General features: G+C 40.9%; 1 protein-coding gene across 1 annotated transcript in view; it reads left to right on the top strand.

Annotated features, from left to right (window-relative positions):
* The window catches only part of LOC134754823 (NAD(P) transhydrogenase, mitochondrial-like), a 58,605-nt gene that overhangs the window by 27,331 nt on the left and 5,898 nt on the right, over positions 1-25,376 (top strand). Inside the window, exons 11-22 of the mRNA XM_063691242.1 lie at positions 3,273-3,418; positions 8,289-8,377; positions 8,454-8,538; positions 8,780-8,893; positions 9,917-10,083; positions 11,665-11,802; positions 14,140-14,357; positions 15,123-15,274; positions 19,049-19,202; positions 19,598-19,702; positions 19,945-20,064; positions 20,440-20,531. Of these exons, the coding sequence (XP_063547312.1) occupies positions 3,273-3,418; positions 8,289-8,377; positions 8,454-8,538; positions 8,780-8,893; positions 9,917-10,083; positions 11,665-11,802; positions 14,140-14,357; positions 15,123-15,274; positions 19,049-19,202; positions 19,598-19,702; positions 19,945-20,064; positions 20,440-20,531 (1,580 nt within the window). The remainder of the gene's footprint in view (positions 1-3,272; positions 3,419-8,288; positions 8,378-8,453; positions 8,539-8,779; positions 8,894-9,916; positions 10,084-11,664; positions 11,803-14,139; positions 14,358-15,122; positions 15,275-19,048; positions 19,203-19,597; positions 19,703-19,944; positions 20,065-20,439; positions 20,532-25,376) is intronic.

Genomic DNA, 25,376 nt, shown 5'->3' with positions numbered 1-25,376 from the left:
AAGTTCTACTTTTCGTGGCTGTTTAGTGTGCGGAAAGTTGGTTTTCGCGAACTAGTGCTTTTTACTTTTCCAATTTTTTTAAATTTTTACTTGTTCCAATTCATGACTACTTTCTATAAATTGTATATACAGATGTCAATCACAATGAAAAAAGGAAAAATATATTAACATTTAAGTTCATGACTACTTATTGATGAGTGTTAATATTAGTTTCCTTTAAACGTCGTAATCAACATAAAAACCTACTGTTAATGTAAGAATACGAAAAATATGCATATTTCATATTTTATTACTTACCTCTTCATCATTATAACACGTTTATTTTTTAATGTTGAAAAACCGTTCTTAATAAGTTGTCTGAATGGAACGGAACGCCTGTCAAAGAAGAGGCGTATTTTCTTACTGCAAGAATGTTATAAGTTTCCAAAGGCAACATTAGATATTGTTTTTATAAATATACGATACACAAATAATCGTAAACATTGTACTATTATTACCTAAATATCGTTTTAGGTAATAATAGTACAATGTTTTAATATTTACAATTGTTTCTGTCTTATAGAACATGCATTTGAAAATAGTACATTTCGATGCTAGTGCGGAAAGTATGTCATTACTACACGCGTACCGAGATACGGCTCGTGGCAAGACTCGGGACGAGTGAAGAATGACATATCCGCACGTGTATCGAACGACGTTTTTTAATACAGTTGCGAAAAAATAAGAAAAGCAACAAGTAAGAAATGGAATTAGAAACTTTTATTTTATTAATTCTGTGACACTGACATCATTGACATTGACATTATGAAGAGGTGTTTTTCTAGCTTTTATTCGACTAGAATACATTTTGTTATTATTATTGAACCCACTTCAATGAAAGTTTTTTTTCAAATGCATGTTCAATAAGACAGAAACAATTGTAAATATTAAAACATTATACTATTATTACCTAAATATCGTTATTTACGATTATTTGTGTATCGTATATTTATAAAAACAATATCGAATGTTGCCTTTGGAAACTTAAAACATTCTTGCCATGGAGACTATATAAAGGAGCCAAATCTCTATGTATGAAAAGTGTCCATCAAAAAACAGTAATTAGGTGGCGAAATACTACCAAAAACAACCTACGTAATTTGGTCGGGTTATTTGTTGCCTTATGGTTGCCTTATATGGTTCATGTTATACTCATGTCCCAGAGCCTAACTAGCGCCACCGGAGGGATTAGGAACTATTATTTAAAGCTGAAAGCGGTCACTTTTGCAACAATTCTGCCATAAGAGATTGGCATTCTTTCTGTACCATCCATAATTCTCGCAGTAAGAAAATACGCCTCTTCTTTGACAGGCGTTCCGTTCCATTCAGACAACTTATTAAGAACGGTTTTTCAACATTAAAAAATAAACGTGTTATAATGATGAAGAGGTAAGTAATAAAATATGAAATATGCATATTTTTCGTATTCTTACATTAACAGTAAGTTTTTATGTTGATTACGACGTTTAAAGGAAACTAATATTAACACTCATCAATAAGTAGTCATGAATTGGAACAAGTTAAAATTTAATAAAATTGGAAAAGTAAAAAGCACTAGTTCGCGAAAACCAACTTTCCGCACGCTAAAAGGCGACGAAAAGTAGCACTTTTTGAGCAACTGTATTAAAAAAAACTCATTGAAGTGGGTACAATAATAATAACAAAATCTATTCTAGTCGAATAAAACCTAGAAGAAAAACACCTCTTCATAATGTCAATGATGTCACAGAATTAATTATGGATGGTATAGAAAGGATGCCAATCTCTTATGGCAGAATTGTTGCAAAAGTGACCTCTTTCAGCTTTAAATAATAGTTCCTAATCTCTCCGGTGGCGCTAGTTAGGTTCTGGGACCTACAAAATTACGTAGGTTGTTTTTGGTAGTATTTCGGTGTATGGTGGCGCCGCCTAATTACTGTTTATTGATGGACACTTTTCATACATAGAGATTTGGCTCCTTTATATAGTCTCCATGGAATTAATAATATAAAAGTTACGAATTTCATTCCTTACTTGTTGCTTTTCTTATTTTTTCGCAACTGTATTAAAAAACGTCGTTCGATACACGCGCGGAAATGTCATTCTTCACTCGTCCCGATATCTCGTTGCTCGTGAAGTAATGACATACTTTCCGCACTAGCATCGAAATGTACTATTCTATAAACATCTGCATAGTGTTTCAGAAACAGTGTATCCTAAACATTGTTTTTCTACTCGTAAACTATTATCTGTGTATTACAACTTCATATGCAACACTACAACCTTACTCTTTTCAACATTGGATAGTCTATGGCACTTCCGACTCCAGCATAAGAATTTTATCGATACGGATTAGTTAATTATAATTATAAAAATTTTGAAAATAGAACTCCATACATTTGGTGGCCAAAATAGAGAAAAAAAAACCGGCCAAGTGCGAGTCGGATTCCGCACCAAGGGTTCCGTACTTTTTAGTATTTGTTGTTATAGGGGCAACAGAAATACATCATCTGTGAAAATTTCAACTGCCTAGCTATCACGGTTCATGAGATACAGCTTGGTGACAGACAGACGGACAGCGGAGTCTTAGTAATAGGGTCCTGTTTTTACCCTTTGGGTACGGAACCCTAAAAACTATCTTAAAATTGAATTTAGCAAGGAGCAGGTACAGTCGCCATCAGATATATCAGAGCGCCAGAGGTGGTCAAAATATCTGAACACGCACTCTAACGCCTTGACGATAGAGGCGTGTTCAGATATTTGTGAGCACCTCGGGCGCTCCGATATATCTGATGGCAACTGTACCAGGGCCTCATGAGTGACGTTGACCAACTCGCCGGGGGCGCCGGGCCCCGGTGGCCGGGCCACGCGTACAAGTATAAAGGTATCGCGGGCAGCGGTAGCTTAACTTTTGGTTTGTTTACCTATATGATTCTACTAGTTGAAAATATGATGTTTTTGTCTCGTAGAAAAAGTATTGTATACAATAGTGATATAATCAAGCTTTTCAATCTCGTACCTTACTTAAGCAACCTTGAACACGGTACTCGACTGAAAAGTTCTCTATTAGATCACGATTGTATAAAATACTATTATAGTGAATACGCCTTTAATTACGCACAAGTAAATAATCCGCCGAGGCATTGTGGTTATGTGTGCGTTTGTGTCGGGCAAGGCACATCTCCACAGCTGTTTCGCGCGGCAAGGTCCTACCAAGGCGGAACGCATTTGTAACGTTCTCTCTCATCCGTTAGGCGTGGTGGGATACCACACGGTGTGGGGCGTGGTGCCTGCGCTGCACTCGCCGCTCATGTCCGTCACCAACGCCGTGTCGGGCATCACGGCCGTCGGCGGGCTGCTGCTGATGGGCGGCGGCTATGTCCCCGACACTCCGGTGCAGGTACGTACAACCCTACCCTACCGTGGCGACCGATCAACGACACTCGCACTTATGCGCGCCTCATTTAAAATTACGCTTACGGATTTCACAGTTTACTATGTAAATGTGTGAATTAGTTCTGTGGTGCGGTTGCTAGCTGTGAGCCCAGATGATGAAAACAAAATTATTTTTGATTTTATTGCAATTTGCTTGCAATTGCTTAGCAGCGTTGGTGTAGCATTATTATTGTTTTGTTTAGAGATATTAATTAATTTTCAAATTCAAAAGAAGAACAAATGGCGAAATTAACGCTTTAAGCCATATTCTACCTATATATTATTCAACTATCAGGAACATACTATTCTAGAATATGTTCATAAGTGTCACCCGTTGACAACGAACGCTTTAAAGGGTTCGAAACGTCGGGATGTATTATAAATTCAATATACGCGATTTAATCCGTTTTCATAGTTTTATTTGTGAGGGAATAAGAAAGGGCAGCTGGAGTTTCAGAATAAAACGACGGGGCACAGGCACAAAGTTTACGAAAATCTTTTTAGTTAAGAATGACAACAAACGTCAAAATGTATTTTCTAAAACATACTCCAAAATGTATGCGTTAATGTCACGAACTGAGGACATGAAGTTGCTTATTTATGGCTCCTTACATTACTTCTTGACCTAGGCCAAGAAGTAATGTAGGGAGTTAGTATGAATAGTACATTACTACAGAGGCCGGGAAGGAAGGGGTTGCCGGCCGAATAGAATATACGGCCGAACGTAGTGAGGCCGGATAGTTATGAGGCCGACAACCCGTTTTTACGCCGATGTATGTATAGTGCTATTCTCAAACATAGACAGAGAGAATCTTACTCTAGTACTAACACCCAAAAGAAAAGAATGAGTATAGTTTTTTTTGTTCTAATGTACTGACCAGATTTGCTTGACCAACTATATATGTATATCAATCAAATATCGCTTTTTTTTTAATTAACTATTCCAGCCTAGCAAAACCGTCTCGTATGACGCGGAAGGGTCCTGGAATTTCCCCAGGCTACCATCCCCCCACACAGTCCTACCGCTCTAATGGCCCTAGTGCCATAGAGCCCGTCAGGTTAAAAAAAAAACAAACAAAAAAAAATTTTTTTAATAGGCGTATTGGCAGAATGTCATAAGCGAACCAAAAAGCAAATATTGCTTATAGTTTTTTTTTTATGGCTGAATGCCATGATGCTGTGCCACAATTATATGTAAAATAGAAATTAAAAAAAAGCCACTTCCCGGCCTAGGCCTGCAACTTTGTATGAAATTTCATTACAGACCTCTCGTCTAGCCGCGCCTGAAACGTGATACTTCCCAGCCTAATATAAAGAACGTAATATCAATATTACATAGCATGTTTGAGTAAACGTACATTATTGTCCGCTGCTCTAACTTTTTAAATTTGCTCACTAAGATTAGACTGACAAAGGAAATATTACATACAGCCAGCGACCACTCTCTTTGTAAGCATACTTGCGACATTTAAAAAAAATACAAAATATATGGTACTATATTTATAAGCGGTTAAACATGCTAAAAAAACCAAAAAAAAATATTTATGGGGCTGTATGTCCTAAACCTTGAGTCCCCTCTAGCTGCCCCTTAATTTATATTTGAAAAAAAAAACCCAAAAAAAAACTTTATTTGGCTGTATCTCCTAAACCATGTGTCGTAGCGCAAAAATAATAAAATTTTCGTTCCCCTTTAAGGAACCCCAAAGTAATACACAAAAAACACAATGAAAATTTAAAAAAAGAAAAAAAATATCTTTATACGGCTGTATCTCATAAACCATGTGTCGTAGCGCAAAAATAATAAAATTTTCGTTCCCCTCTAGGTGACCCTTCATTTATATTTGAAAAAAAAAAACCAAAAAGACAAAAAAAATTTTTTAGGGCTGTATCTCCTAAACCATGCGTCGTAGCTCGTAGCGCAAAAATAATAAAATTTTATAATCGCTGAGTGTTCTTCGCAGTCGCGGATCGGCTGCTAGGGGCATTGCACTCTAGCCGAGCGATGTGTGACGCATGCAGATGCAGATGCCGAGGAAGAGGGGTTCCTCGGTACGTTGAGCGTTGTGTGGTTCACGCATCTGCCCGGGTACCTTGCTAGAGGATTCCTTGGGGACAGCTAGTGCCGGGAGCGTGGTAGACGCCCAGCACAGCACTGTCCTTGCCCCGAGATCCTGTCACTCCGCCCGAAGGAATAGTAGCGCAGCGTGTGGTTACGCGTTTGTCACTCTATCCTTCGGTACAACCCCGATTCCCGTTCCGTACACCGAAAGCCTGACCCTGCCGACCGTCCCGAGGGTCAGCACAACTCCGTATGGTTGTCGCGGATAGATTAGGGATTCGCGCCCGTCATTAACATCCCGAATAAGGGATCCCGTCCCGTGCGCATTAGCGTAGGCTCTAGTATATAAGTTTGATCCTAGAAATAAACCGGCATAAAAGACCGTAGATTGTAGATATAAATTAGTGTTTCTGTACTCGCCCCTCTGTCCTCTCATCCCTGAGCTGTCGAGACATAACCCGAGGTCCCGTCTGGACTGAGGGAGATCGTACATGCTGCCACACTCGTCCCGACGCGTGTGACAACATTACATCTGGCTGCGTGGGGTCATGTTTGTATTATTATTTCATTGTATGTTTGAGAAAAGCACTATACATACCTCGGCGTGAAAGGGGGTTGGCGGCCTCATAACTATTCATGCAACCCCTTACTTCATGGCCTCTGTAGTAATGTACTATTGAAGTTACATTTCAAGTCATCCGAGGATCCAAAGAGTCGATCGGCGGCGAGAGTCCCGTTCCCGTGGCCAGTACTCACATTATTTCATTAGTTTTAATGATTGATTTATGCATGAGATGAGATTGTTTATACATATTTGGTTTGGTACTCAGCGTGGGGACCTTTAACAATGGCAGAGGCTTTTCTTAACATTTTTTGCTTTTTTGTCGTATCATTGTAAAATCTTGTTATTTTTTGCGGACACAAAATGCTCGGTTTCATGGGGCTTGCAAAAAAATTGTAACTCGCTGCCGTCTGTTGCAGACTTAAGGTGGTTCGACTAGGTTACCCAAAGCTTAAAACCCGCTAGATGGCGTCACTTTCGCAAATTTTCAGGTTTAATTTTTTTGTGGAATAGTGTTGGTATATGTATACTTAAAAGTATGTTTAGCGCACTTTTTACATAAATATTGAACTATTATAATAAACATTGAATACTTCATTGTGCAAAAACCACCTTTAATGTCGACAGAGTGTTTCTGTCATGCTATTTCCTACTATTACTCACACATGCAAACAGTGTTTCCGTGATGCTTGTAGTAGACAATTTCATGCAGTGTAAGTATGCTGCAATGGCGTTGCGGTATGTTCGTGGAAATACGTGCAAGAGGATTCGGGTTTGAGACTGGTACGACAGGGGTACTTTTTTTTGTCCTTTTTGTGTTATCTTATCTTTCTTATACCTTTTCTTCTTCGAATTCTTGTCCGATTCCGATATAACCGAAATATATTTCAGTGATATCGGAAACGGCTCTAACGATTTCGATGAAATTTGCTGTAAGGGGTTCGATCTAGCTAGGTCTTATCTTTGGGAAAACGAGCATTTTTGAGTTTTTACTTATGTTTTCCGAGCAAAGCTCGGTCTCCCAGATATTCAGTTTTGTTAATAAATTAGTTTATTAACGTTTTATAAAAATATGTGACGTTTTGAACTAAAAGGACATTGTCGGTTGTCGATTAGGTTGAAAGTAAAGGGCCATAATTATGTACTGTAAAACGTTGTACAATACACATGCGAAAAGGTAATTCGCAACGCGTGTCGATTAAAACACTTCCTTCGGTCGTGTTTTAATTTATCGCCACTCGTTGCCAATTTCCTACTTTTCCCACTTGTATCATAATGACTAATAATAAAGTAGTAATTGTAAAATAAAATTAAAACTTGTAAAATATTTTTTTTTTTTTGGATTCAAGTACAGTGAGTAACAACATTGCATGGCGGATATTTATCATGTTTATTTATATTATTTATTTCTTGATATTTTGGCCGGTCTTGCAAAACCGGTCGTTGTGGAGATCCCTGGGGAGGCTTATGTCCAGCAGTGGATGTCTTGTTGGTGTAGATGTATTCACACAACAAATGAAAAACCATTTTTTCATATTTGTTATCCGTAGTTGTCCCTGTACCTGAAAGAAAAATAATATCATGATAGCACAAAATCTCTAATGTTATAGGAAGAAAGATGATGCAACAATATGAAACTGTACCTTACGAAACTTCACCATCATGAATTCCGCTTCAATTGAGTCTGATTTTTCCTGGATTTTCGCGGACCAGAACACCGATGATTTTTGTAACTTGATTTAGACGTTGCTATCATTTTCAATTTATACAAACAAATTGATAACTCACAATAAACATGACCCTATGTGTCAGTGTCAACACTGTCAACAAAAAATGCACTAAACATGACGGCACTGCAAATCCTGCCAGGTCGGCCAGGCAACGTCGCCAACGTCATAGAGTGGCAACGCCGCACGCAACGTATTTGTACACGACATTTGTGACACACACATACGTAAAATTGATGAAAAAATTACGTTGATTTATGTATGATTTCTGTATGAAACAAAGTTTTTCTATTAATTTAGCGCAAACGAATATTCGAAAGTAGATAAATGAGCAAATATTTGTGTAGTGCCTTAATTAAAGCAGATTCAATTTTGTATGAAAATCGAACCACCATAAATTAACATATAACAGTTCCCACGTCTGGTCACCAAACAACCTTGTATTGTTTTTCGGTTTGTGTTACATGCAGTTTTTTTTGTTTTGTAGTGGTTAGCGAGCACGGCCGCTCTCATCTCGTTTGTAAACGTGTTTGGTGGATTCTTGGTCACCCAGCGCATGCTTGACATGTTTAAAAGGTATTGTTTTTGCGCGATAGCAATATTGCTTATGTCGTTAGCAAACGAGGATTACTGTACGAGGGCTCTGTTTCAGACCCGGTGACCCCCCAGAGTATGGATACCTATACTCCATCCCAGCAGCGGCCTTACTTGGAGGATACCTAGTTACAGCTATGCAGGTAAGTAAGATAATCATATAATAAAACACACGTCCCTACTAGTTTACTTCTTTTATTAGCGTCTGTGTAAGAAATTAATGGTGATTCATTGCCTCTTAGAAATAAGATTGAACCGTTATTTAGGGCAACATAAGATAAGTGGTCCTGTAAAATACATGAAGAGGTAAGTAGGTACCCTCGGGCGCTGACTCCATTTGTTTTACAAGTTTAATGATATGTATATTATTGGCTGTCCTGGCAGGGCTACCCCGAAGTTCACCAAATGGCGTACTTGGCGTCCTCGCTGTGCTGCGTGGGCGCGCTGGCGGGGCTCAGCTCGCAGGCCACGGCGCGCAAGGGCAACTATCTCGGAATGGTGATCATACTTATTTATTTACGCTTTCTCATTTCCAACCTTCATGGACTTAATACACCAAGGACCTTCATGGACTTAATACTTAACTTACGTTGCCAAGATCAAACTGTGACTCCATAACAAGCCGATCTATCCTCGTATTTACGTGCCCATGCACATATTTACAACTTGAGGGCGAAGCGGTTAATGGCTCAAACCCGACAAATGAGTACCTATGTATGTGTGCATGCGAAACCGGCGTGCCATGAAGTCTAAGATTTTATTCCATACTCACAATCAGTGGTCAGCTCTGACTCGGCCCTAGACCCGCTCATTGTAATCTTGATGGCATTTGTCTCAGTCTAATTGTCATTGTAAAGCCAATGGGACATAACAGGCGCGTCATAAAACCACTACATTACTAAGTAAATTTTAATCCAGGACATATCTTATAAGTTTTTATTACCGTTATTTGTGTTATCGTTATTGGGTCATTCTCAAAAAATATGTCTGCGGTTTAATTGTCGCGACCCATATGTTTTCATACAAAATGTATGAAAAGAGTCGTGGCAGTTAGACGCAACCTCAGATATATTCTCAGAGAACGATAATTATGCAGTGATTAAACTTCAAAATGTAGTAGTTTTTTTCTTGCCTTTTAATTAATTATTTTCAATTAACACAATTTCGAAAGACAATATTTGTGTTAAGAATTTATTATACAGTTGATAATACAACGTGACAATGACAACTTTACTCAACTTTGCTTTTCACTGATGATATGGATATTTGACGATTCTTTAATAATATGGGGTATTTTCTATGAAAAGGGACCTTATGGCGCTTACGCCGCACAGCGTCGCGCGGTATTGTATTTATATCGGAGCATCGTTAATAATGGCGTAAGCGCCATCGACAATAAGGTCCCTTTTTATAGAAAATACCACATATGAGGGTGGTTGGTTGCAATCTGCTTCACTGCTTCGGATTTAAAATGTAATTCAAAAAGTTCACCTTGCTTAAATGAATAGTTTTATTGGGTAGATTGGCGTCGCGGGGGGCATTGCGGCGACGTTAGGCGCTCTGACGCCTGGTGCCGAGGTGCTGGCGCAAATGTTGGGAGTCGCCGGCATCGGCGGATTGCTAGGAAGCACAATCGCTAAGAAAATCGAGATCACGGACCTGCCCCAACTCGTTGCTGGTTTCCACAGGTAGATCAAATGCAAACACATACGACTACGTTAGGCCCAACTCCTCGTTATGAGCTGGTGCTTAAATTATGGAAAATGTATACATATTTATGACCTTGACTATAAGAACCACTGCGAAGTGAAGTCGCTGATTTTTACATGCTTTAATTTAACTTGCCCTGTTAGTATGTATGTATGTTAGTGTGGGACAAATCTTGGAAGCTAAATTTAACCCACTTGCCGATTACCGATCGAGCTAAAATTTTGCATATAAGTACATATATGTAAATCGGATGACAATGGAATATTATGATGACATTGAGCTGATCTGCTGATGGAGAAAGGTGGTGGCCATGGGAACTTTGTTATAAAACAACGCGAACTAATTGTGTTTGGGGTTGTTAGAATTTTCGCGTTTCGAACACATATTAAATCGCATTTGAAATCGGGTCTATCACGAATTTATTTTGTTACCTGTGTCGAAACGTCGGTATAATTATAAAGGTAACAAAATAAATTCGCGATAGACCCGATTTTAAATGTGATTTAATATGTGTTGTTAGAATTGTCTCGATGAGTATTAGTTGCCTATGGAAAGAAAAGTACAGTCAGCGATAAAAGCTTGTACCAAAATGTAATTTTTGGCAAAATACTTATTTCATTACAGTACCTATGCATTTATGCATTTCGTTAAAGTTAGAGCAAAATGTCGTGTTAGCTTGGCATTGTTGTTATTGTTTTGGTGTGACGAATGAGGTAATAATAGTAATATACAAGTCTGCGCAACCCCAGTAAGACACGTCTGCGCGTTCTCCGCCAAAAAAAAACCCATTTGTCACGGTGCCAAAGTTTCAGAGCATTCCCCTTACCACCGCTAAAAGTATCGGGATACTTGGTGTCGACATTACGAACGAAGTCCAGTTTCGTAGTCATCTGGAACAAAAAGCCAAACTGGCCTCCAAAAAGCTTGGGGTGCTTAACAGAGCCAAACAGTACTTCACACCGGGTCACCAACTTTTGTTATATAAAGCGCAGGTTCGACCCCATATGGAGTACTGTTCTCATCTCTGGTCTGGCGCTCCACAATACCAGCTCCTTCCCCTTGACTCCATCCAACGGCGGGCAGTTCGTATTGTCGGCAATCCCGAACTTACTGACGGCTTAGAACCTCTTAGTCTTCGGAGAGACGTTGGCTCTCTTTGCATGTTCTACCGTCTGTACAATGGGGAATGTTCCGAAGAACTTTTTGATCTGGTGCCATCGTCTCGTTTCTATCACCGCACCTCCCGCCAAAGGAGCAAAGCTCATCCTCACTTCTTAGACACATGGCACACCATTAATAAGCGGGCATCTCGCTCATTTCTTCCCAGAACGTGCAGAATGTGGAATGAGTTGCCTCCTGAGGTATGTGCTACGACATGGGATTCTTCAAGAAGCGGGTATTTAGGGTTCTCAAGGGTCGGCAATGCTTAAGTGGCTCCTGTGATGTTGCTTACGTCCATGGGCGACGATGACTGCTTCCCATCAGGCGGCTCGTCTGCTCGTTTGCTGACAATAACATAAAATAAAAATAAATATGTACCGTATTGTATTGTATTGTAGCTTGGTGGGCATGGCCGCGGTGCTGACGTGCCTCGCGACCTACATGCACGAGTTCCCGGCCATGGCGCTCGATCCGACCGCCGTCACGCTCAAGAGCTCGCTGTTCCTCGGAACCTACATCGGTGGAATTACTTTTACGTAAGTTGGTGTCTTCTAACCATAATAGTAGTTTATGTGAATGCTACATAATGAAAGGCATTAAAACTCGAGTGTGGGTTTATGAAACGAACGTAGTGAGTTTCATAATAGAATCACACGAGTGTTTTAATGCCTAATTATGTACAGTTACATACACTGCTTTATCTACAAACATATTATAAACTTTCTATGATATATTCACTAACCTCATATTACAGCCGACATTGGGGCATAGTTGCTCTATGGCGGAATTCGCGGATATGAGGTGGCGTCTCCGAAATATCTTTATCGCACATTTTACACGAAACTTCACTAGTCGAGTTACCTTAAAAATAACAAAACAAATTATTTTTTACTTACAGACTAATTAAAAAATAAACTGCACGGTCAAATGGCGGCAAAGAAAACTTTTTTACGCATGTCACGCAACCGTAGTTTTTTTTAAATTCAGAGACAAACTAGAGTGGGGGTCGATTGCCATATCGTTCGATACCAAATAACAAGCGAGATTTGTCAAATTTGTATGCAATTGACATTTCATTTCGAATAAAACGTCATCTCGACTGATATTAGAATAGAGGTCAAATCAAATTTCTGTTTTTCAGAAATGTTCGAAATTTGAATAAAATAATGTTATCGAAATAGATGTTATTATTTAGCAATAATAACATTTTCACAGATAAAAAATTTGCTGCAAGTTGACAAGTGGCGTACTCTTCTACCAAGACAATGCTACCGTCCATACGTCCTGTGTCGCTAAGGCTGCCATACACCAAGCAGGCTACGAATTGGTGGAGCACCCACCGTATTCGCCTGACTTGGCCCCCAGCGACTACAGGCTATTCGCATAATTAAAGGAATTTTTACGTGGAAAATTTTTTTTGGATAATCAAGAGGTGATATCTGTTGTGGAGGAGTGGTTTTCAGAGGTCGGACATTTTTTTTTTCAGGAGGCTATTGAAATGCTGGAGCTCCGATGGAATAAGTGTATTAGTAATATTGTCTTCGGTTACCGCGATAGTTACTCATGAAATAAAACTATGAAAACCTGTAAAATGCAATACCCCTCTACAGATTGCAGGAGTGTACAGGCTGGACTGTGAGTGTGGCCTATCATATGTCGGGCAGACGAAACGGAGCATTTCCACTCGGGTGAAGGAACACATAGCTGATGTCAAGCACCGTCGACCTAGGTCTGCAGTCTGTGAGCATGTCATGGATAAAGCTAATCACTCAATCAAGTTTGATAAGCCTCTGGTTCTTGCCAAGGAGAAGCGTTACATACCCAGAATGCTGCGCGAGGCCATTGAGATTAAGAAATATCCAAACTTTAATAGGGAAGATGGCTTTTCTCTACCACCAGCTTGGGATCCTGTAGTCCATCTGATAAAGGAGCAAGTGAGACATAGACTGTGAGACCTTAGTGTTGGATGATGCTGGACATTCTGAGTATAATATGATTTGAAAAGATGTGTCCCGCCGAGTTTGTTGCCGGTCCCATATTGGGATACCCTCCTACAATTTAGGAGGGAATTAAATCTTCTCGTGTCCGTGGTGTAGGGTTGGAGCCGGCGTAGTTTTTATCGCGTACAAATATATATCTTTACTTGAAAATAATTGTAGTGTATAACTAGCCTTATGAACCGATTTTGCATGTACAACCAGCCTTAAAGTTTGTAGTCTATGATTGTTCATTATTTTAGTATGTGGGTATTTTTGCACTTTGTAATTTTTCCTCAGTCACCCGTTGACCACGAACGCTGTAAAGGGTTCGAAACGTCGGGATGTATTATAAATTCAATATACGCGATATAATCCGTTTTCATAGTTTTATTTCAAGTGTATTAGTGTTGAGAGAGACTATGTAGAAAAATAAAAAATAAATCTTGAATGTAGTTTCATTGTAAGAGGGTTAGGGGTGGTGCATACGGATCAACCCTCGTAACAAAACAGTTTATCTTAATGTTGGCCATTATTTACGGATTTTGAAGGCATCATATGATATGTGTGTAGATAAACTTATTTATTATACAAGACTAACTATAAAAATCGCGCCACCTAGTTTGACAGTCGCTATATGTCGCTATACGTTTTTGCTGTTAACCAGGAGTTGATTTAGAACTAGCCAGATTAAAAGTCCGTGTGTTCGTCATCTTTAAACTTTCATCTTTAGCAATAGAGGTGACATCAGGGTGTTAACTTGTAGGCATTAAATGTCACTGGGACGTTTACCTTACAACATTAGTGTTTTTTTAAGTACGATAAATTTTGCAAATTGACCAATTGCATTTGCTCTTTTAGATTATAATAAAAAACGTTTCTTCGATATGATTCCAGCGGTTCGCTAGTAGCGTACGGCAAGCTTCAGGGGTCGCTGTCGTCGGCGCCGCTGCTGCTGCCGGGCCGGCACGCCATCAACGCGGGGCTGCTGGCGGGCTCGCTGGGCTGCGGCGGCGCGCTGCTCGCGCTGCCCGACGCGCCCGGCCTGCCGCTGCTGTCCGCCGCCGCCGTGCTCAGCGGCATACAGGGGCTCACGCTCACGGCTGCTATCGGAGGCAAGTCGCACCTGAACCAGGAACACTTTTGTCTGCTGGAATAGATTTCAGAACTTTCTGTTAGTGCATCAAACGCGTGCATACATAAGCGTTAGTGTATTTATAGACGCATTATCATTTTACGTTTGTAACTAAAGATAATCGACGTAATTTGGTAATAAGCAGACATAGAAGTTTTTGTGGCAAAATAAAGTGATTGACAAAATGAAATATCGACATGTCTGTTATCGATGTTACCTTAACGTTATAGATATTTATTACATGTTATAAGAAGCTAGTTATCGCGATACACAACACGTTCGATATCTTCTTCTCTTTTGATATTTTGGTAGTTTTTTTATTCTTTTGACACGGTATACTACATTTTTAAGTACTAAATATATGTAATAAAAAAATTATGTACCGCTTTGTAATTGATTTGCATTCTTGAAATTTAGCGGTAATTTACCTACAGCAAGTAGAAATTACATCTTTTAAATATTAATCTATTACTTATCGACAACAGATTTATCGATGTTTCATTTTCTCAAACACTCGTTTTTGCCACAAAAACTTGTACGTCTGGTAATAAGTGTTGTTGACGTGCAATATGTTGACTGGTAGAGAATGCTTTTGGCATTAAGTCCACCTTTTGTACGATAAGTATTTCTTTTGTGCAATAAAGATTAAATAAATAAATATGAATGAAGGGGGGTGAGTCTAAACCGTAAAATGATTTAATGTTTAATGAAAGGGTTAGATAGATAGATCTGTTGAAATACGCAGGAGCCGATATGCCGGTGGTAATCACAGTCCTGAACAGCTACTCGGGCTGGGCGCTGTGCGCCGAGGGCTTCATGCTCAACAACTCGCTCATGACCATCGTGGGCGCTCTTATCGGCAGCTCCGGTGCCATTCTCTCCTACATCATGTGCAAGGTACGTAATCCCACTTGAGCTGGCATTACCATATCAGAATTTAGACAAAATTAAACCCTATCACTTTGTAATGAATGCATGAGGATATCACGTATCATTTGTGGTATATTGTACAAAAAAAAATCAGCCATATCGTGTCTGGAGGAGCCCAAACTTGGTATGTTTCGAAAATTCTTTTTGTTTTAATTTTAAAAAAATGCCCGAAATGTAATAATGTGATATATTTTTAGAATCGCCTCAAAAAGCCCTTTCGTATGATACCACATACCATAGGTTTTGGAAAAAAAAAATTTTTTCCATACAAAAAAAAAAATGTTTTATCACACCCCCCCGCAGCGAAATTTTTTTAGGAACTGCGGGTCAAAAATTTTGTTTTGGCCTCTAGTATGTGTGTGCCCATCGGCTAACCTGTACATCGATTTGCGGTATTTTTATACGAACGGGTTAGACTATCAGCAGAATTTAGAAATGTCAAAAGTTCCTTGTAAGTACAATAAACAATATTTATAATTACATAAAAAAACCGGCCAAGTGCGAGTCGGACTCGCGCACGAAGGGGTACCATTACGGAAAAAAACAGCAAAAAAATTACGTTTGTTGTATGGGAGCCCCTGCTGCGAGCCCTTAATATATGGTCCAACATCATAGGAGCTCTTCACACAACTTGCCTGGCTTATCCAGTGCTCAATTCGGGCACGGATCGGATTCATAAACAAGCTATCTTCGACAAAAGGTACAAAATACAGTTATACGAGGACGACAATTACGAAGGACTCAATCCTCGGGAGCTCAGAATCTTCACTGATGGGTCCAAAACAGACAGCGGATCGGGCTCTGGAACCTTCTCAGAAGACCTGAACATGTCAATCACCACTCCGCTAGGAGCCCATAACTCGGTATTCCAAGCTGAGTGCATGGGCATCATAAACGCGGCGGCTGCCATCACTGCAAGGAAGGTAGTAGGATCCTCCATCCGCATACTCTCCGACAGTAGAGCAGTCTTGATGGCTCTAAAAAGCCATATAGTCACATCCAAACTTATACACGAACGCCACGAACGACTAATGGAGGTATGTCATAACAATAAGATCACCCTACAATGGATCAAAGGACACAGCGGATCCCGGGGTAACGATGCTGCGGACGAGCTTGCCAGGCAAGGATCAAGTGCGGGAGCGATTGGCCCAGAACCGATCCTCCCGATACCGTTTAGCAAGGTACGCTCAATGCTGCTGGCACGTACAGGGAAACTACACACAGAACATTGGCTAAACCAGACTGGATGCAGACAGGCCAAACAAGCCATGCCTGGCATCAACGGAAAGCTCACGAGGGTGCTCCTTCAATTAGGAGAGGCCCAACTGAGCATGGTAACCAATGTCATAACAGGTCATGGACTATTTGACAAACATCTTTTTATAACAGGTGTCACAGACAGTCCCCTATGCAGAGGATGCATGGAGATAGAAGAAACAGCCTCTCACGTGGTGCTGGAGTGCAGCGGAGTAGCCCCATACAGGGCAAAACATCTCGGATCCCCGAGAGACCTCCCCGAGGTCCTACTCAACATCAAAGGTTTGATAGGTTTCCTCGAGGAGCTGGGCTGGCAGGACTAGCCCACCCCCATGTCACGCAAAATAGGCGCCAGTCGTCGAGTTGCGGAAAATCGCCCGAATGTATTGTAACAATACAATGGGAGCCCCATTTAAATATTTATATTATTCTGTTTTTAGTATTTGTTGTTATAGCGGCAACAGAAACACATAATCTGTTAAAATTTTAACTGTCTAGCTATCACGGTTCATGAAATACAGCCTGGTGACAGACATATAGGTACAGACGGACAGCGGAGAGCGGAGTCTTAGTAATAGGGTCCCGTTTTTACCCTTTGGGTACGGAACCCTAAAAATCATACTGCACAAATAACTTATTAGAAGTTGTAATTGATATATTATTACACTGAGGAACCGCACATTATACACTTTGGTATTCATATTTAATAATACGAAATAAACAAACTATTTAATAAGCTTCTAAGGAACGCCTAGAACGTGCGTTTTGTTTATATGAACTTGACGTCACTAGGGACGCCATGACACTTACAAGCGTTTTGGAGCGAATTTAAAATCTAAAAACTAAAATGTAGTTTTTTCCTATTAAACCTTTATTAAATGCAGAAATATGTTATTTATAGTAAATGATTTATGATTCTTAACGGTTTACTGATGTTTCGGCGAAAATTACTTGACAAACTTTCAGTTCCCAAACTATCTGTTTTAAACTGGTTTAAAACCTATCTCAACAATAGACAGCAAAGCACTGAAGTAATGGCTTATTCCGAGAACACAAAAACTTTTGAAACCTACAGATCTTCATACAGGATAGTTAAAGCTGGTGTCCCTCAGGGCAGTTTACTTGGACCATTATTATTCCTCCTCTATATCAACGATTTGCCAAAAGTTACCATAAATCACAAAATTCTTCTGTTTGCTGATGATTGTTCAATAATAGTAAGAAATGTTAATACCGCACAGTATAAAGAAGATCTAAATAAAGTATTTACAGATGTTAACAAATGGCTAGAAATAAACAAACTTCAAGTTAACCTAAATAAAACTAAATCCATGGAATTTTACGCTAAACAGGGAAAACAAAATGAAATTAGTATAAAGTACAAGGATACAGAAATAGAATATGTTAACTCCACAAAATTTTTAGGTATAATGATAGATTCTAACTCTAATTGGCTTAACCACTCGGAACACGTACTGTCAAAATTAAGTAGGTTTGCCTATGCTATAAAACGACTTAGAGAAGTATCAACAGAAAATACAGCCCTTCTAGCTTTCCACGCTTATGTCATGTCAAATCTACGCTATGGTATTATTTTATGGGGTAATGTTGGGAATAAAGACCAAGTCTTTAGATTACAGAAAAGATGCCTCCGCGCTATATATGGTCTTAATCAAACTGAATCATGTCGTACACTATTTCTCGAGAATAAAATACTAACTTTTCCAGCCCTTTAAATATTTGAAGTCAGTCTGTTTGTAAAAAATAACCCAATTATGTTTGAAAGTAGAAATCCAAGACCACGTCTTCAGTCAAAATATGGTTATGATATTGGATATCCTACATCCACTTCGGCATTTTTTTCAAAGAGTGTTATGGTTATGTGTCCAAAAATATATAATAAATTACCAATCCACCTAAAGAAGTTGATGCCTATGGAGTTCAAAAGAAAACTTTTTCAATGGCTTGTGGAGAAATGTTTTTACAGCATCTCCGATTTTTTTAACAGAATAATATAAAACGCTACGTTAACCAATTTTGTAATGTGTAGCTTAAGCTAATATATTTACATAAATGATCTCATTTAGAATTAAGTTTCCATATTGTACGCCTCTCTGAGGCAGGACATGAAGACCATTGTACATTAGAATAACATCCTTGTAACTCATGACCAACAATAAATATTTTGATTGATTTTGATTGATTGATATTTATCCCATATTTTTAGTTGGGCGAAATTTCATTTCGCAAATTTACATAATCCAACAACTATGGGGTTGGGAAATGAAATGGTTGCGAAGTAAGCTTATGCCAACGATTGGTTTGCCAAATGAAACTTTGGCGAAAAGTTGGTTGCCAAGTGAAATTTGGCGAAATAAATTTCGCCAAAAAGGAAGTACGTACACCTTCTTAACATATAGGACAGTTTTTCAAAATCTGTCATCATGCCTATTGGAAGTGCTAAAAATGTAATAATTGTAGGCGATGAACCGCTCGCTGCCCAACGTGATCCTAGGCGGGTACGGCGTGACGAGCAGCGGCTCGGCGCGGCCGGCGGGCGCCGCGCACACCGAGCTCAACGTAGACTCCGTCGCCGACCTCATCTCCCACGCCTCCAACATCATCATAACACCCGGTAAACAAGCACCTCATCATATTTTCCATTCCACATTGAAAGCTGTTCACTATTTCTTATAGTTCTATTCGCAAGGTGGAAATAAACCTCGCGGTCGCCAGAAAGAGATAAATATGTATGAATATTCCAAACAAACTGTCTCATCTCTAATGACCATGCTAAAGAAAAGACGCCTACCATAAGGATTCTCGTACACTGACCCGCCTGTTGCTATCTATATTACACGTGCATAATTACACTGCATTATGCCGGCTGTCAAGGTCACTGTGCGAGCGGTATAGCAATATAATTATGCACGTGCAACAGAGACAGCCACAGGCGGGTCAATGTAACTACGACAATGTCGGCAATCCTTGTGGTAAGCGTCTTTTCTTATGATATTCTTTGCCCCATAGGTTACGGTCTGTGCGTTGCCAAAGCACAGTACCCAATCGCTGAGTTGGTGGACATGCTTAAGAAACAAGGCAAGAGAGTGCGCTTCGCGATCCACCCTGTGGCAGGTAACATATTTGTTGTATTTAAATTCATTTAAAATTGCAGGTAACTCCATATTTTAAGTATCTAGCAAATCGTTATGGGAAAAAGGGAGAGAGGGGTAAAAAACCTAAATAGGTCCTAAAACAACATGACCGCGAGCCGGGAACAGATTTCCATGACCAATCGCAATGAGGGAGAGAGTACAAATTAAGATGTTTAAACGAAAATAATAATTGAGTAGATAAAATAGTACATTATGCACAAGGTCGCATGCCGGGACAACTGAACGTGCTGCTGGCCGAGGCCGGCGTGCCCTACGACGACGTGTTGGAAATGGATGAGATCAACGAGGACTTCCCCGACACAGACCTAGTGCTGGTTATTGGTATGTATAGGCTATTTTTAGCCAGTCCATGGCACCATGGCACCTTGATATATCAAAATGCTAACATTGGAAAATATCTTGAAATCTAAATGAACAGGCCATGGGATACAAAATAGTAAGTTAGCAATATATGCCTCAGGCAATGCTGTAATGGTTTTATCCTTGGCGCTATTGCGAAACATAATTTGCACTGAAATTGAATCTGAAATAGGCGCCCTGTATGTAATAAATGCGCCGCGCTGAATTTCGGGCTTTGCCTGACCTGTATGTAAGAGCGTGCGAAGTGCGCTGAATGTTTAGTGTGAAGGGCGCCACAGGCCCTGTATGCCCAACTTTACTTGTAGAACATGTTAAAGGATGATGTTATTGATACAGGTGCCAACGATACTGTGAACAGTGCTGCCGAGACCGACCCCAACTCTCCCATCGCCGGAATGCCCGTACTGAAAGTGTGGAAATCCCAACAGGTGCGTCATTCAAAATGCACATTCATGTGGTGACCTAGTGACATTAGTTCTAAGAATATGTTAAGATCTTTGAATTTAAATATGTTGACATGTTTTTACAGACAACTATTTTTTCTTCATACTTTTTCTGACAACTAGTATACGGTAAGTAATCATGACTGGGGGTTACCCATTTGTCTATGCTTTTCATATTTACCGTCAAATCTAGGTAGGTATTTTTAGGGTTCCGTACCAAAAAGGTACAAAAGGAACCCTAAAGCTCTGGTTTCCTAGGAAAGCGGTGCCGTCATTTAGCGGCCGTAATCGTAATAGGGACTACTAGTCAAATCAGGCTTTTTTCGAACTGTCAAAACGATTATGCTACTATGGAATTTATATGAAACACTAGCATGTGACGTCACAATCAAATTACCTACTCTTTATAGTTTTATACTGGTTTTAAAATTGAAATTGTGTCTAAAAATAACTGCTGTCTACGTTTTTCTATTAATCTTCTGGTGCTTTATTTCATGCAAGGTGTAAAATAATTGATTTTTAATACAGTCAAATACCCTATACAGCGGTGAATGACGTCACTAGAACGTTGTCAATGTAAACAAAATGGCGCGGTTTCCTAAAGGGCGGTGATTGACATCGTAATGTCAAAAAGCGGTGCCGCCATTTGCATGTCGGAGGTCTTGACGGAGTCGATAGGTTCGTGAACGTTTTTTGGATAGCGGTGAAGCCAGTTCTATAATTATATTATAGGTAGGGTAAAACCTCCAGTGAATGAACACTTAAGCATTTTTTCAACTTCAAAAAATCATTTCTCAGTATTTATTAATAATTGTAATAATTACTCGCAACGATTACTCGCGTCCGCAGGAAGATTACCTTAGATACCCTGCACGTGTCCCCTGGGTGGTGCTAAAGAGTAATCAACTTTGGCTGCTGCACTGCACTTTTAACGAGAGCCTCGCAGCAATAAACAGATACGAATTCGTCCATTGCCATCACGTAAAACCACAGTATAATTAAGTAAGCATGAACACCAAGACTAGAGATTTAGGACCCTCCGTCCGAATTTGCCAAATCAATGTCGAAGGGATCAGCAGATCAAAGTGCGATTACATGTCCAGACTTCTAGCCGAACACAAAATTGACGTCCTGAACATACAGGAAACGCACACAAAGGATGATCAGGATATGGAAAGCAGAGGCCAAATACCCGGCTATCAACTACTCAAGGCGCTGAACCACCGCAGCTACGGAATCGCCACTTACATCCGAGCGGGCCTGAATCACGCAAGCGTGGTCTATTTTGATGAGTCTGCTGAAAACTATATTGTAGTCGTACAAGTTGAAGACATCAAGATAGCCAACATATACAAACCGCCTTTGGCGTCTTGGGCAAATAATGGGCCTCCTCCTTTCGCTCACCCGTGCGTCTACATCGGCGATTTTAACAGTCACCACACGTCATGGCGCTACTCAAATGACGATGCAAATGGGCTTACTCTCGCACAGTGGGCCGAAACTTTAAACTTATTTCTCGTTTTCGACGCAAAAGAGAGAGGCACTTTCCATTCGGCCCGCTGGAAGAAAGACTATAACCCGGATCTTGTTTTTGTAACTAAGGATGCCACTGGCAGAGCCCTGCCAACGAACCGGGTCGTACTCAAAGACTTCCCCAACAGTCAGCACAGGCCAGTAATTGTGGATGTAGGCATGAAAATTCCTCTCGTCAACTCTATGCCCCTCCCTCGCTGGAATTTCAGGCGCGCGGATTGGAAGGCGTTTGCAGGGCAGATCGAGGCTGGTGTCCGTTTCATCCCACCTGCAGCAGGAAACTACAACCGTTTTATGGGCCTCATACTATCATCGGCTAAACGCCACGTGTGCAGAGGTTTCAGAAAGGAGTACATACCAGGCTGGAATAGCGACAGTGAAAAACTGTACAAAACCTATCGGGAAACAGGCGACTGCTCAATTGGCACTGAACTCTTACAGACTCTGGATGCCAACCGTACTAGCAAGTGGAAGGACACAGTTAGCTCTATGGATTTCAAGCGGTCAAGTCGAAAGGCGTGGACTGTTCTTAACAAACTTACGGGGAAAAGAACAGTACCACGACAGACCTCTGCAATTCACCCGAATGAAATAGCAAACAGGATGGTGGCCATTTCTAGAGCGAAAGGCGTCAAACTGGAGACCAAGAAAGTCAAGAAAAGAATGAAGGAACTTAAGTCTAACCTCGTGGAAGATCCAAAATTAGCAGAACCTTTTACAGCCGAAGAAGTCCAAATAGCAATTAAAGGGCTTCAGATGGGGAAAGCCGCTGGAGTGGATAGTATCTATAACGAGTTTTTGCTTGGACTGGGCCCCAGGGCGATAAAGTGGCTATCTATATTCTTTTCTGATGTTCTTCACTCCAATCAACTCCCCAGAGCTTTTAAAGAATCAAGGGTGATCGCACTGCTAAAACCAGCCAAGAGAGACGACGACCCTTCCAGCTACCGCCCGATCGCTTTACTTAGCAACTGCTATAAACTGCTAGAAAAACGGATATATCGCAGAATAGCTCCTCTTATAGACGGGTTGGTACCGGTTGAACAGGCGGGTTTTAGAGCTGGACGGTGCTGCACGGATCAGGTATTAGCTCTAACAACTCATTTGGAAAACGGTTTTCAGAAAGGGCTAAAGTCCGGGGCTGTGTTTGTCGACCTCACTGCTGCTTATGACACCGTCTGGAGGGAAGGGTTATCTTATCTTATCTTATGGTTTCGGGGGCCCTTACGGATACACTTCGACCCATAGGGATCTTTTGTGCAGTTACCCCCTAGGAAAGATCCGTCCGCTACTCAAGAGCCTTCTCCACCATCTCCATATGCCGGATGATGGACCTTATGGGTAGCTTTTTGAATTCCTTTGGTACCAGGTAGCCTGTTCCAAAGTCCTTCATTCTTTGTCTGGCGAGGGCGTGACATTCACACATAAGGTGTTCTATTGTCTCTTCCTCTTCGCCACACATACGACAATCGGTGTTGTCAGCGTGCCCCATCTTGGCCAGGATTCCCTTGACCACGTAATGGCCAGTAAACACCCCCGTTATTATTTGGAGTTGCCGTTTGCTAAGTTTCCAAAGCTTTTTGCTCCAACCAGAGTCTACCCCTTGTATAAAGAGCTTTGAGTGCTTTAGACCCGTCAGACTGTCCCATTCTTCCTGGTGTTTGGTCTTAGTAAGGTCTTTGATAGCCGTTGTGATGGTTCCCTGTGAGAGCCCCACGAATGGTTCCGGACCTATAAGGTTGTTTGCAGATCCGGCTCTGGCAAGTTCATCTGCATTTTCATTGCCCATGAATCCCTCGTGCCCTGGGATCCACACCAGTTGCACTTTGTTTTGCCTTCCAAGCTTGTTCAGAGCTTGGATGCCATTGTATACCAGTCTAGAGTCCACTCTAGGCGCCTTAAGCGCTTTGAGTGCAGCTTGACTGTCGCTGAGAATATAGATATTCTTCCCTTGGGTTTGCCTAACTATATTCTCATGTGCACAGGCAATTATAGCGTATGTCTCGGCTTGGAAGATAGTGGCGTAATTGCCCATGCTTATGCTACTACTAAAGTCATTTGCATAAATGCCTGCCCCAGTACCAGAATCTGTCTTGGACCCGTCTGTGTACCATATGATGTCATTTTCATCAGACATTGGTGCTTCAAGACCTTCGGTCCATTCAGCCCTTGTTGGAACTTTAACATTAAAATTCTTACGGAACACAAACTTGGGTTGCATCTTATCGCAGCCCATATTCGTAATCCTTTTCATGAAATTGTCACATTCCATGTTTGTGTGTTTAGTCTTTGGCTTGTTATCGCTCCAGAGGCCTGTCAAAGCCAGCCTGTGTAACGATTTCCGCGTTTCAGATTGTATCACTAGGTGCAGCGGCGGGAGGTCTAGTAGTACCTCCATCGCCGCTGTTGGCGTCGTTCTAAACGCGCCAGTAATAGCCATGCACGCCGTTCTTTGTATTTTCGTAAGGGCATCCCTGCATGTGCTCTTTAGTGTCCTTGGCCACCATGCCAGGCATCCGTACAGAATGATAGGGTTTACTCTATAAGCTACTGCTAGCCGTCCCCAATCTGACCATCTTCAAGCTAATCTCCAACATGCTCTCTCAGAGGCGGTTCAACGTGTACTTAGGTTCGGAAGTTAGCGACACCAGAGTGTTAAGTAACGGTTTGCCCCAGGGATCGGCACTGGCACCTATTTTGTTTAACTTATATATCCACGACCTCCCAAATACCACTGCCAGGAAGTTTATTTACGCTGACGATATTTGTCTCGTGAATCAGCACAAAAACTTCAGAAAACTTAGAGGTCTCATTATCCGACGATATGGAGGTGCTAGCTAAGTACTTCAAGATATGGCGACTAATACCCAGCACTAGCAAAACAGAGGTATCCTGTTTCCATCTTCTCAATCAATGTGCCAAACAGGAGCTCAAGGTGCACTTTGAAGGATCCACGTTGATACATAATTCTTCCCCAAAATACCTGGGAATCACTCTCGATCGATCTCTGACGTATAAGCAACACCTAACCGGCACAGCTCGAAAACTCCAGACCCGAAACAACATTCTCCAGAAATTAAGCGGGACTTCTTGGGGAGCAAGTGCCGATGTCCTGAGAACTTCTGCTCTGTCCTTGGTGTACTCCACGGCTGAATATTGCGCACCGGCATGGTTGGGCAGTGCCCACACCACCAGAGTAGACGTTGAGTTGAATAGGGCCATGCGATTCATCTCCGGTACGCTACTGTCAACCCCTTCCCACTGGCTGCCAGTGCTTTCTCGGATCGCTCCGCCAGA

The sequence above is a fragment of the Cydia strobilella genome, chromosome Z (genome assembly GCF_947568885.1).
Source record: "Cydia strobilella chromosome Z, ilCydStro3.1, whole genome shotgun sequence".
NCBI classification, from domain to species: domain Eukaryota; kingdom Metazoa; phylum Arthropoda; class Insecta; order Lepidoptera; family Tortricidae; genus Cydia; species Cydia strobilella.
The sequence above is the reverse complement of the archived record's forward strand: the minus strand, read 5'-3'. Positions and strand labels throughout refer to the sequence as shown.